At 41.9% G+C, this 13,816-nt stretch overlaps 1 protein-coding gene across 1 annotated transcript in view; it reads left to right on the forward strand.

Annotated features, from left to right (window-relative positions):
* Positions 1-11,796, forward strand: part of pde4dip (phosphodiesterase 4D interacting protein) — a 36,316-nt gene extending 24,520 nt beyond the window's left edge. The window contains 16 exon segments of the mRNA XM_034706346.1: positions 3,325-3,593; positions 3,774-3,923; positions 4,049-4,240; positions 5,036-5,317; positions 6,154-6,285; positions 6,525-6,644; positions 6,815-7,004; positions 7,188-7,312; positions 7,952-8,086; positions 8,172-8,276; positions 8,367-8,554; positions 9,262-9,393; positions 9,817-9,955; positions 10,734-10,780; positions 10,977-11,097; positions 11,549-11,796. Coding sequence (XP_034562237.1) covers positions 3,325-3,593; positions 3,774-3,923; positions 4,049-4,240; positions 5,036-5,317; positions 6,154-6,285; positions 6,525-6,644; positions 6,815-7,004; positions 7,188-7,312; positions 7,952-8,086; positions 8,172-8,276; positions 8,367-8,554; positions 9,262-9,393; positions 9,817-9,955; positions 10,734-10,780; positions 10,977-11,097; positions 11,549-11,796 — 2,575 coding nt within the window.
* Positions 11,797-13,816: the final 2,020 nt, after the last annotated feature.

The raw sequence follows: 13,816 nt of genomic DNA on the forward strand, positions 1-13,816 counted from the left end.
GAGTCACACAAATCCACCTCGCTGGGAAGCGTGAGCCTAATCTGAGGATTTACTCTGCTTTTCACCTGCTCTGATACACATTCAGTCATCCATCCACCCCTTTATCCCCTGCACGCGCTGTACCTGCTGTCACACGCAGCCTCGGGTCACAACCTCAGCAGCGAAGCCAATGAGCCACGATCCGTCACCTCCAGTGACACGGCTGGGAGGAAAAGCTGCAGCAGAGAAAGACTGAATCAACACAGAGCTCTGAGAGAGAGGAGAGGAAACAGGAGAGGGATGGTCGGTCAGTAGCCCGAGCAGAGGGCCGTCGTCTGGGGAAGCAGAGGGGGGCTGAAGAGGGGCAGATGGCTCCTCTGTGGAAGGCCATGCTGTCAAAAAGCAGCCCGCTGTACAGAGACTCGCTGTTCTCCTTCTCTCTGTGGGAGTGGAAGGCTCAGGAGAGGGAGCTGCTGCTTCTCAAGAAACTCACCGACAGGGAGAGGAGAGCACTGCTGACACAACTCGACAAGTAAGACGGACGCACACAAAAGCAAACCCAACAAACAACAGGGCTAGTTTTTTATTTAAACATTGGTGTACAATGACGTGGTCTTTTTATTTAGTGTTATTTCGGCTGGTGTGTAGCTGTGAAGAGAGCTAAACATACTTTCATTAATGTCTGAAGACAGCAGTTGTATTTATTGGTGTAAAGGACTTCGCAAACAAATACTGATATGGATAATGAGATAAAATACTAATACACTAAAATATATTGTAACAAAAGCACTGTTACATCAATTTATACCATTATAGGGACACTTAGTGCAAAAAATGCAGACTCTTTCAGGTTAAAAACCTCAAATGAGCAGTTAGGGCAGCATTTCCCATCATCTTAGCCTAGTCAACAAGTCCAAATATGGCACAAATGGGTTTCAAATCTGGGACCCAACCAGTTTGTTCTTTGTAAGGCCTAACACAGGTTAGTCAAGACTGGTTGGTTATAGATTCTTGTTTGCTGTCTGAATTGTTACACCCATTTTAGCCCATGTCGCCCATTTTCTCCAACTTTGGGCATGTGGGTGCCAACCATTGACTGTGCAGATATCGCCTCCATGTGTGCTGACATATTGCATCGGTTGAGCCAAGGCACGCGCAGAAGCGATCTGGCGGGTTGAGCTGCAGCACTGAGGTCTGTTGCACATTTGTTCATTTAATATGGAGACAAAAAGGGAACTTTCAGGTGTGCATTAGTTTGATGATAAACCATGTAAAATCTCTGGAAATACAGAAATACAAGCATGCCTGCTTTGCTTTCCTCTATAGTGCAAAACATCTCAGTCCTCTAAATGATGCTTGACACTCAAACACACTGCTACTTAACAATATACTGCACACACACACAGTTAATATTATAGCCTACAACAGGTGGTTACACTAATGAATTCCTACCTAGAAAACACGGCAGGTGCAGCACTTCAAAGACTACTGATTCACTTGCAAACTCCGACAAAAGGTAACTTATTTACATGAACAGAAGTCAGTTTTCCCACACATGAATTGTACATCTTTATCACTATGTATGTGTATTGCTTTATCACTCACCTGGAAATACAGAAAGAGAAGCAATTTAGCTTACCATGGTTGCCTACTGCGGAACATCTCACGCACCCCTGAGCTGCCCAAAGTGCTTGCATGAACCCTACTCGTTTTAAACACAAATAAACCTACCTAGATACTCCAGATGCTTTGCTACAGAATTATTTACCACATCTGGACTATATAAATAGAAATAAACTTGCCTAGATAAAATATGCAAGAACAAAAGTATAAGAGAGTGGGGGTTGCCAGTGTCCATGTATGTGCTTAATATGGTCCAGGTATATGCTTAACATCATCATGGGTGCATGTATTTGACGTTATAATGCATCACAGCTCCCTTAGGTGGATCCAGTCCACAGGGGAACACATTTGCATAATAAGGGGCGTGCCCAGTTTAACTGACAGGTGGTTGTGCTGTAGCTGTTTGTCTTGTGTGTGTTATTGCATGTGTGTGTGTGTGTGTGTGTGTATCAGCCTGTCATTGATTTAGATGAACGACCTTCCCCGCAGCATCTGTGTACCAACATGTCACTTTTAATTAAATCAGCTGCAGGCGACTCACTGCACACATAACATGTGTCATTATTTATGAGTGTACTGTTTGTACTGTTGTTCCTCTACCTTCATATGCACGTCCAACGTCCTCTTTATTTGAATCATATCAGTGTTTAGTTATTAATTTCTTCAAAGTGTGAGTGTGTATTGTGTCACCTGAGTTATGTGATGGCGTGTCATGCGCCATGTGTCACTAAGAGGCTTCCTTAAAGCATCTTGATGCAGTCAGTAAAGCCTCTCTGCGACAATTCAGATCAGCAGGCAGGTGACTCATACACCTGGTGAATCACCACTCATTACTGCTGCTTATCCCTTCAGTCACAAGGCTGATAAGGAAGATACTCTCAGTGCTGTCAGGGTTCATTGTTTTTCTTTTAGAGATTCTAAAAACCCTGTGATGTAGTTAAACAGTATGTTTCATTTAAAGATATTTACAAACAAAGAAAAGAGACAAACTGAACATGTAAAAAATCGTTACAACTAATACATTTTAATGTTTCTGTGAGAGACTGCGTGAGCAAATAGTTCAACAGTTTCAGAATAATGTTCCTCAGAGTAAAATGACAAAGATTAGTGGATTTCATCATCTACAGTACATGATATAATTAAAATTGGGATCTTCAGGCCTTTATGCTCGCACTGCATTAAAAACAGAGCTGACTCTGTAAGAGAAATCACTGCATGGGCTCAAAATCCCTTCCAGAAACCATTGTCTGTGAACACAGTTCATCTCTGCATCCACAAATGCGGGGTGACATTGTAACTTGCAAAGTGGATACCATATATAAACATGAACAAGAAACACTGGTAACGGATCTGGACCTAGTTGGAATGAGGGGAAGTGGGAAAACTGACATAATTCAAAATCTGACATTCTTTTTGGAAATCATGAACACTGTGTCCTCCACTCTAAAGAGGAGAGGGACCACCTGGCTTTTTATCAGTGCACAGCTCAAAGCCAGCATCCCTGGTATGTGGATGCATAAGTCTCCATGGCACTTGGGTCTTACACATCTAGGAAGGCTTCATTAATGCTGAACAGAATATATAGTATAGGTTGTGGAGCATAATATGCTGCCATCCAGACAATGTCAAACCACGTTCTGCACATACTACAACGCCATGGCTCAATAGTCTCTTAATGTAATAACATAATAATTATATACATGTGTTTTTGTGTTTGTGCAGGCTGAGTAAGGAGCTTCAGCAAAAGGACAAAGTCATAGAGTCTCTCCGTGCTAAACTAAACCAGCATCACAACCACCATCATCCTCATCGCTCTGACACGCCCTGCAGCAGCCATGCTCTCTCCGACACCACTGACCAATCCGATCGCATTTCTTATGTGTCTGATGAGCATGGATCGATTAACGAGGACCTGGAGCTCTGCTCTGATGTGGATGCTGTCAGTGAGCTCGGGCAGAAGGAAACTCAGAATTCCACCAAACTCAGCACGGGTGAGAGCAGCACACAAACACGTCAGCCTGCTTTAGCTGTGTCTGTACAAAGGAAATATAAAGAGATCTGAAAGGTGTTTGATGCGTGTGATGCACCTCAGTTCCCACACACACATTTTGATATGGTGTCTCTTCCCTCCGTCATCTCCTTAAGTTCAATCCAACTCTGTTCATTTCCAGATTGCCTCTCTCACAGTGGCTCCATGTCCCATCACCCGTCTGCCCCTCCATCCATCACCTCATCCCACAGAGCCCAATCCTGCCATAGCTGTCCCAGCATGCACTGCTCCAACTCACCATTTCAAAGTGCAGACCTGCAGAGTCTCACAGGTAGGAATGGGCAGTGTGTCACAGTCACAAGCTGCTGCTTTTTTCCTCCCTCACCTCATCAGTCCCGTGCAGTCCTGCTTCCCTTTCTCCTGCCTGATTCTTTCTTTCATTCTTTGGATTTCCAGCTCCAGCTTCAGCCTTCACCTTTCAGCCTCCCCCCTCCTCCTCCTCCTACACTCAGAGGGTCCCTTTGCCCTTCCATCCTCACCCTGCACCCCTGAGAACCCGTTACCAAGCCAGTGGGGGAGCTGGTTTCTCCCTGGCTGAGGTGCATCAGGAGCTGCAGATGTTACAGAGGCAGCTTGGAGACTCTGAGAGTGCGTCGGTTGGGCTGTTTGTGCACGAGTTTGTTTACTAGAGCATGTTACTATGATCTCATATAAATAACACTGTGCAGCTAACCAGGCAGAGGAGTTAAACTGCAAGAAGGGGAACCTTTTAGAAAGAGTGTACAGTTTTGTTCTGCGTTTACATGCTGATAAACATCATACTTGACAGGAGAAGACTTGAAACTAGAGATTGAGATCATAAACTTAATATAAAAATGTTCACTGATGAAATAAATCAGCTGATAAGGACCAAACATCTTTACAATCACACTGCTCTTTGCAGTCAGCCCTATTGCTCTCTGCTGGTCATCAGGAAGAATGCAGGTTTAAAGCACCTCAGCATTGATTATGATTGCGTTGCATGTTTATGCACATTGAGTTGAGATTATCCACATCTCCCTTTCTGCCTTTTCTTTTATCTTTTCTCCATCCCCACCTTTTCTTCATCTTTCACACTCTCCTCTTCCATCCTCTCTTATTTAATATCTGTTCTTAATCGTCACCCGGAGCGCCCAGCTTGAGAGGGATTTGCAGCGATCATTTAACACTAAAGGATGAAGCTTTGAGAAACACCAACCCAAACAGATTTTGCTTGGCTGATTAAGTCTTCAAAAGAAATCCCTTCATCCCTTTTTCTGTACTCAACTCCTCTTTCCTCTTTGTCTCACTAACACTCTCTCTTTTTGAAAGAATAGGAGGTCTCTCTATCCTTCTCAGTCTAACCTGCAGTGTGCTCTCCTTCGTTCACCTTCTTACGTGATGTTTTTCTCTCCTCCTCTTCAGGGTTTTCGACCCCTCAGTCCAAACCTCTTCAGGGTTTCCCCTACACTCACCAGCAGCCCGATCACTCTGCCTTCCTCCCACTCTCCTTCCACGGTTACCAGCCGTCTCCTTTCGGCAGCGCCATCGGCAGCAGTATGGACGCCAGCTCAGCAATGAAAGCTGGGGCTGGTCTGCTGGAGAGCAGTGCATTGTGGGATATGGCTTATGGACCCCGACCCGTCAGGCTTGGCGCTGACTTGTCTTCAGGATCGTCTGGTTACCAGTCAGGCACCAGTAACACAGGTAGAGAAAATCAAACAGAGTTGCAGGGAAAAATCCACATATTTACATCTTTTCAGGGGAAAACTTTTGTTAATTAAGAAAACAGTGATGCAATTCTCAAAAGAAGAGATAAAACCTGCTCACTGTAAGAGCTCTGTTCAACAAATGCATGCAGAAAATTAAACGTAGAGCCTCAAATAACAACTAATTATTGGTTATCATCAAAAAAAACATCCAGTACATCCAGTGTAAGATCTCTTTCCTAGTAGACGTGTCATGTTTGGCATCTTTTCGGAAGTAAATCCCACCTTTCTAACAAAAGAACTGAACACAATCTGAAGTTTGAATTAAAAGCCTTCATGAAGGGAAGTCAAATGTATTTATAAAGAATATTTAAAAACAGCAGAAGCTGACCAAAGTGCTGAAAAATCCTTCAAAGACAAAATGCAAAAACCTAAACAACACAGAAAAACAGCACGTAGAGGGAATGGAAGGATGTGCTGGACTTAAGGAAGCTGTGACAAGCAAGTGCTGACAAACAGTAGTTTGATGGCATGTGCAGTCAAACATGTTGACCCCCCAGAAGGTCTAACATGTCCATTAAACATCTTAAAAAAAAAAACAGGAGGTAATGTTCAAAGTGAAATGCACAGGAAAAATATTGTCATACAGTTATTTAACCATAGTCTTGCAGAAATCGTCTTTTTAAAAACAGGCAAGCACAATATAAATGTGAACCTTTGATACTTTATACTTCCATCTTTGTATCTGGTCACTATATTCACATAAAAAAAGTTAAGAGAAGTGTAAAATGAACGTTGTGTAATGAGAAGTAAATTATGGATCATGTGTTAAAGGTTCAGACCTGATGAAGGAGCACCTGAGGGAGATCAGGAGTCTGAGACAGAGACTGGAGGACTCCATCCAGACCAACGACCGCCTCAGACAGCAGCTGGAGGAGAGACTGGCCCACACCACTACTGAGAAAGGTAACACACATACACACACACACACACACACACACAGTCAAACACACACACGCACACAGTCAAACACACACACACACACAATTAAAATAATTTGTTAAATCCAAATTCGTTGTGCTGTGCATTAGTCTTGTTTTGATGATTACACATTAAGGGTTATTAAACTGCATTGATTTGTTTTGAAGATGTTTTATAATGAATTTTGAATGCTTAATTGATGTATGTTTTTGTGTTCTCTCCAGGTGCTCCTACCAACATCTACATCCAGGGTCTGGACTCGGTCAGCCAGCTGTCCAGTGAGATCAGACTCTTGAAGGAGGAGAACGTCAGCCTGCAGAACCAGCTGAAACAGGCCACTAAAGGTACAAATGACATTCACAACCAGGAATCACCCCAAATCATGTATAACTCCATAATAAAAGAAGAGTTTAGTTTTAGCTTCTCTCCACCTGACGTCAAAAAAGGTTCCAGTTCCAGTTTTTCGCTCCAGCGTGAAATGTATTCATGTGCTCATCCCTGTGTCCACCTGCAGAGGGCAGTAAGGAAGCCGAGCAGCTGAAAGAGGCGGCCCTCCTGGACCGAGCCAGGTTGAAGGAGGCGGAGCTAGAGGCTGTGAGGTGGGCGGAGCAAATCAGGAACCAGCAAAGTGAAGTAGAGGCCAGAGGTGAAGAGATTTCACAGCTGAAACAGGACCGACAGAGGAACCAGGAGGCCATCAACAGGTGTGTGACAGAGGACGATTTTACAAACGTAAAAGTATTTTAGAAGGTTTTGGAAAGTGAGGTCGCTTTGTCACCTCACTTTCCTGAAGCCTCCTGGGTTAGGCATATCGGTCAGGAAATGTATTTGTTGTCCCATAAGAAACACTTAAAATAATGAATATTTTCATGTGTCTCTGTCTTCAGACTGCAGCATGAGGTGAGCGTCCTCCAGCAGCAGTTGTCTGAGAGCCGCAGTTTGGTCCACTCTCTTCAGTGTGAGCTGCAGGTGTATCACAGAGTGTGTGGAGTCCCACCAAACACGTGCACAGGTACAAGTTGCTTTATTAAATTTATCTTTAACCCCTTATTATGATGTTGTTTTAAAAACACTACTCATGTGGTCTGAAAAGCTTCAGCATGCCCAGAAACTCACAAAATTTTGAACACACATCAAAAATGAGAGAACATTTAATTTGATCAGAGTGTTATAAATGAGTGTGAGAAAATGTCATAGTGAAAAGAAAAAAGGATGCTTCAAACTGAGGCATTCTTTTGTCAATTTCACACTGAAAATGAACTCCTCCTCAGAGTGTCATGCTAAAACTACTTCTGTAAAGCACTTCATTGTCTTCTTGGCCATTAAATAAATAATGTTTGATATTTTTGTAAAATCGTTTGCTCTTTCTTCCAAATATCTTAGTCCAGTCTAGAGAAATAAAACAAAAAATAACTTGTTTTTGTTTTCTCTGCATTTTGGGAATGTAGTAAAAAAAAATAACATCCCTTCACTGCTCTAAATGTCCTTATAACTGCTTTTATACTCAAAGTTTGACGTTTCTGACTACTCAATAACTCAAATCAAATCTTATCGCCTCTTTTTTCTTAAATCTAGCTCTTGTGCTCCTCTGTAAACACGAAAACCAGTTGTCAGATTTGACTGACATTTGTGCCTGTGTGTTTTCAAGCAGGTAAAGCTGGGGAAGGTTCCCATCTTGCACACAGCAGTGCAACCTTTGACCCCAGAGAGCTGCAGATTCAGCTGGAGCAGCAGCTGAGTGGACAGGTTGACGCACAACCTCGATCCAGGAGGAAACTCTTCAACGGTCAGTCTGAAAACATGACTTCTTAAAATCAATAAAGAGAAACCTGTTGTGTAAAGAAGCAGCTCACAGGAATTTGTCTCCACAGAAAACGTTCCCTCACCTCCTGTGAGAGACACCGGGCTCATCAGTCCCTCCTCTCCTCCGCACTCTGCTCAAAAACAAAGAGAGGAAACTGGAGGTCCTGATCAAGGTGAGAAAAACTCATCCTATTGATCCATCAGGAAAAAAAACCCTCTCTCCTTTTTGCCTTTATTCTTGACTCTCCTGCTCTTCTTCTCAGCAGCCTCGTCTCTGCAGGGTCAGGCTCCTGACGGCTCGTTTGCCAACCGTCACGGCCGCCACGCCGTGGGCCACATCGATGACTTCAAGGCTCTGCAGCAGCAGATCCTGGAGGGCAGCGCTCTCCTCCGAAAGATGGAGGTCACAGTGTGTTCTCTGAGCACGACGCAGGAGTTCAGCTTTCATCAGGTGAGAGGGCCAGGGACAGGTGGTGCTGGTGACTAGAATATTGAGGTTTAGGTTGTGTTTGGAATATATTATAGGTATGATGGAATATGAAATTTGTTGTGGGTAACAATATATATATTATGAAGGTAATATTCTGAAAAAGTCAATGAAAATGTATAAAGAAGACAAAAAAATTATGCTTTTAAGTTAAAAATTAGTTTGAACAATTTCAGGGAATTTATTAGCTTTTGTTGCAATTTTTTATTTTAAGGCCTCAAATAATTATAGAGTTTCTCTCTAAGATTTTAGCATTATTTTTGCGTTTTACTTCTTTATTCTCTTTGATTATTGAATTTCTTTGTTGTTAGTTTTTTACTCTAACTTTCAAAATTATTTAAATTTTTTTCAGGACATTTACCTCCTATCATAGCTCTGTTTTTTTCTTTTTTTTGCCAACTATAACCTTAACATAGAAAAATATTGATATCCTTTGCTGAATTATTGTGTGAAAAATCTGGTTTAAATCAATTTTTACAACAAAGAATAAAATTCTAAATAATGTGTTAATCAAACTGAATTTGAATCAGTAAAACGTAATTTTGTATTGATTGCTCTTAATAATTTAGTGAGGAATTTTTTTGAGTTTTTTGACAGCTGTTTTTTTCCTTTTTTTAAGAGGTAGACACTTCAAGAGGTAAATTAACCACCTTGTGTTTTGTGCCTCTCAGCTTTCAGACTCCGGCTGTGTCAGGAAGCTGCTGTCTGACACTAAAACCCTGAGACAGATCCTGGAGGAGTCAGACTCTCTGCTCCGAATGTTCTGGAGAGCGGCTCTGCCCGACAACACAGAAACCAAACAGGTCAGAAAACTAACACAGTGAACTCTTCTGCGAGACAGCAGTGTTTGTTACTGTCTGTGATTTTTCATCATGTTAAAATGCTGTCTAATTTGTTGTGACAGTCATAGTTCAGTTCCAGGAGGTGAGAGGTGAATCACTGGAAAATAAAGTCTGCAGCGGTTAATGTCAGACCTTTAGGCAGTGCAAGGATTTATTCAGACATCAAGACTTATTATATTTACAAAATGCATAAATCCAGTTGCTTCAAGAGCATTTGATGAGTGCAGTGCTGAAAGGTGACGCTGATTTAAAGATTTAGTCACATTTTAAAGTCTCAATGATCCACCAGAGGGCGTTCTTGGTTGAGGCATTACCCTTAAATACATGCTTCCTGCAGCTTTTTGCTTGTGATCTATAACGTACTGTCTCTGTGTGTGCTTGCAGGATCAGGCTCTGAGGGAGGAGGTCGTCTCTCTTCGTCTGAGGCTCTCAGAAAAAGAGGAGGCTCTCAAGGACGCCGTGGAGAGAGTGAAGAGCTCCGACCGCACCAAAGATAACATGGAGCACTTTATAGTCAGCCAACGTGAGTCAACAATGCTCCTACTTTTCCTCTTAGATCACAGGAAAAACATACAATATACAGAGTTTACTGCAGAGTATTTTATTTATTTGGATCCCTGTTGAGCGCTCCCAAGCCAGCAACTACTTCCTGCAGTCCACACATGGAAACATAACATAAAAATCCACAACATTATCTTCTTAAAAATTCAAGAGATTTTGTGTAACATAAATGCTTTGTCAGATCTGAACTAACTGTTTGAAACACCACAAGTCACACAATCACGCGAGTATACTAAAGATCGAGGAAGAAACTCCCATTTTGTGAATGTAATCAGCGATTTTGTCATTGTAGTCTGGTGTCTTCAGAGGGGATAATGTAACGGCTATTTTTTTAACACACTCTCTGCAGGGATCCTTTCTGGAATGTTGTCAGACACTCAGAATAATAACCTGAGCCTGTCAGGGACTAAAACAATAACTTTCAGTACCAAAACATGCTGTGCTGCCTCTAAAGATTGAGTTGAGGTCATCACAGCCCAATTCACGGCTGTGATTTGAAGCAATTAACTGAGGACATTTAAAATGATTCAACCTTTAAGTCATTAAGACCCTGAAATGTGTCAATTACAGCCCAAGTTTACCATCACTGAAGTCCACTTTAAACCTTTACTTACTGTCCTGGTGTGCCAGTATCAACGGATATCTTTTGAAAAACACAGTCTTGTATTTACTGCTGACCTGAAATCTGATCTGATTTATGTTGAAATTATGTTTGTGTAATCGTGTGTGTTTGTCCGCAGTGTCTAGGACCCGGGACGTGTTGAGGAAAGCAAAGACAAACCTGCAGGTGAGTTCAGGAGTTCTCTCGTGTTAGTTCTGGTTTCCACACCATCTTAAATCTTTTGTTGTAGCAGCTGGGATCGACTCGGTTTAGGCCAGATTTTTCTTAACAAGCAGAGAAAGAGCGATTATTAAAAGTCAAACACCCTCTCATCCGTCTCCTGCTGTTTCTCCTTCCTCCATCTCCTGCTGAGTCACCTCAGGAGAACGAGCTCAGGATTTCCTCCCTGCGCCCTGCCTCTTTCCCCATTCCCCCTTCCTCCCCCTCCTCCTCTTCTTTTTCCTTCTCCTCATCCTCTTCCTCACACCCCTGGTTGAGCAAAGGTATGATCCCCTGGCTTTGCTTTGCACTGTTCAGCATCCTAATAACCTCATGAAGCGGCTTGTGTTTGAATCAAAATGCTGGTTTCATGAATATTTGTGTGTGCAGCTGATTTAGAAAACAAGACAGCAACCTACACCAGTCTGATAATCTGTGTTTCCATGCTCGGCAAACATGGATAGATGTTTGGTTTGCATCTTGTCTTGTTGAATGGGCTAACAAACTAATACACTCTTGAGAAAATGGCACTAAAAGGCAAATAAAAGCGAATAAGTTCAGGCTTTTGTTCCTTCTTTTTAAACCACAGCTTGTGGAAAACATAGTTTTCAAGTTATCCTGAGAATAATTTTGCCTGTAAGTGAAGTGATGTTCATGATTTGAGGTGGTTTTTGCAAGTTTGCAATGCTCATGTGGAATACCAAATCCATCTGAATGTCCCCTCGTCTGTTTCAGGTGAACACGCCAGAGGCTTCTGTGAACTCGCCTTCTCTCCTGGTTGGGGTGTCGTGAGGCCTCTGACTTCCTCCACCTCCTCCTCCTCTGCTGTCTAGGGAGCAGCTCACCACCACCAGCGCCCCCTGCAGTCAGTCTTCCTTTTAGTGCACCAGCCCCGAGTTCCTCATCATGCACCATCGTCGTCTGTTGGGGAAGATGCTGGAAGGTTCTTGCTCTCTTATTGGCTGGGGAAACATTTCAGTTGAGTGATGTCTGTCTGAGTGTAGAGGATGTTCGTGTCGAAAGATCTCTGCAGGTCGATGAGAGTTAGTGAATGTTCATGATTGTAGCTGTTGTATTATAAATATCATGTGCGTGCAGGTGCTATGAGGGCTTTTGTAGAGGCAAACAACTGAAATGTTTTTTATATGAGGCCAGAATGAGAGTGGCTGAAGTTAGCTTGTGATTCAGAGCTTATGATTTAGAGGGTTTTCTCTCATAAAAGATCAGTTTTCACCCCTTAATTCCAAAAACTGCAGTACCTCAAGTGTCCTCTAGAGGCTGTCTCCTGCAGTGAGTCAGTCCCCATAGAGCTCCATGGTGAAATGTCCAACTTTACAATAGTTTGGGTCTCTATAGCTCATTTCTCTGTTTATGTTTAACTTATTTCTCACTCACTTGTTTACATTAGATTATTACCTGGCAGTGTTAAATACTTGATTCTCATTGGCTGAAACCCCAGAACATTGGTAATTAACACCAGAGACAACCTGATCACACGTCACATCAGATCAGTCTGTAGAAAGGAGAATGGAATGGAACAGATCACAGCCAAATAGAATGAAATAGAACAGATCAAAGCAGAATAGAATGGTATGGAACAGATCAAAGCAGAATAGAATGGTATGGAACAGATCAAAGCAGAATAGAATGGTATGGAACAGATCCAAGTAGAATAGAATGAAATGAAACAGATCAAAGCAGAATTAGCTAATTTTCTCTATTCATTACAACTGTACAGGCTGAAATTAAAATGCATCTGTTTACATAAGATTAAGGATTAAAGGGAGGTAGAATTAGGGGCATGGTCTCTTTGAGTGACAGGTGGGAGCTGCTATCTGTCTGCTAGGTGTCCCCTAAGCTAATTCAGTCCCTGAACTTAACCTCTGGACTGTGTTTGTGGTTTTGGATAATTTAAATAATAATTTAAAACCAATATTTTCTGCAATCAACATGCCTAGCTTTTTAGCTGAGCTTGTTTCAAGAATTGGCTACATTGTGATTGACACAGTGACTCGCGGTGGCTATGTCTACTTTTTAAAACAGTTTTTTGAGTATTTGATGAAGAACTTGCCTTATGAAATAGTCCAATTCCAGTTTTTGTTGTGCAACACAAAATTAAATATTCTTCCTAACTCTTGAATCACAAGTTCTCAATCACACGCACACTTCAGCCTTGTACTACAGCAGGGATATAAGCAGCAAAATCCACTCGATGCCAGCAGGAGAGGGGCTTTAAAAAGCCGAAACCAAACTGAAAGTGCTTCCTGACTGCCTCTATGGAGGCTTATGTTTAGAGTTAGCGTTTAGAATAGTTGCATGTGGTTTCAGCAGCTTGTGGAAACAAAGCCATACTCTTAGACTGTAGTATTTTTTATTTTGTTTTGTCCTGACCGTACAAAAAGTGTCATAAAAATGGCCAACTACTGATAAAACACTAGAACTACCAATAGGCAGTTTAGTCAGATAGCTGGTAGCTGAATTATTCTTGCATTTACTCAGAATTAAATCACAAATTTATGAACTTGTGCTCAGACTCGAGAGTATTACTGTTAATCATGGAGTCAGATGTTTAAAAAAGATGGGTCCAACCCAGTTTGTCCTGCTGAAACACAAACCTGCAGAGTTGCTGCTGTGATGTGCAGCTGCATAATGAACCAGTGTTACTAAAAACAAGCATGAGTCTCAGACTCAGAACAGGTACGTTTATCTGAGAGTGAACGGTCCAAGCCGGATGACATTTCAGTTTTGTAACAAGAAAAGAGGACCATATGTTTATCTTTTTTGAATATGTTTTTAGGTGTTTTTGTTCTTTTATGCTAAATTTGTGAATATTTGAAAGTTTGGACCCTCAAGATGACAATCACTTTTAAAGAAAACAATCAATCCTTAAATATGCAAGGATACTTTCTCCAAAACTTCTGCAGGATCTCTGACGCTCACTGTGCAAATGAACTCTCCTGAAACCTGGTACTTTACACTGGCTTTATCTGATCTTTAGTTGTC

Source organism: Notolabrus celidotus, chromosome 2 (assembly GCF_009762535.1).
Source record: "Notolabrus celidotus isolate fNotCel1 chromosome 2, fNotCel1.pri, whole genome shotgun sequence".
Lineage (NCBI taxonomy): Eukaryota > Metazoa > Chordata > Actinopteri > Labriformes > Labridae > Notolabrus > Notolabrus celidotus.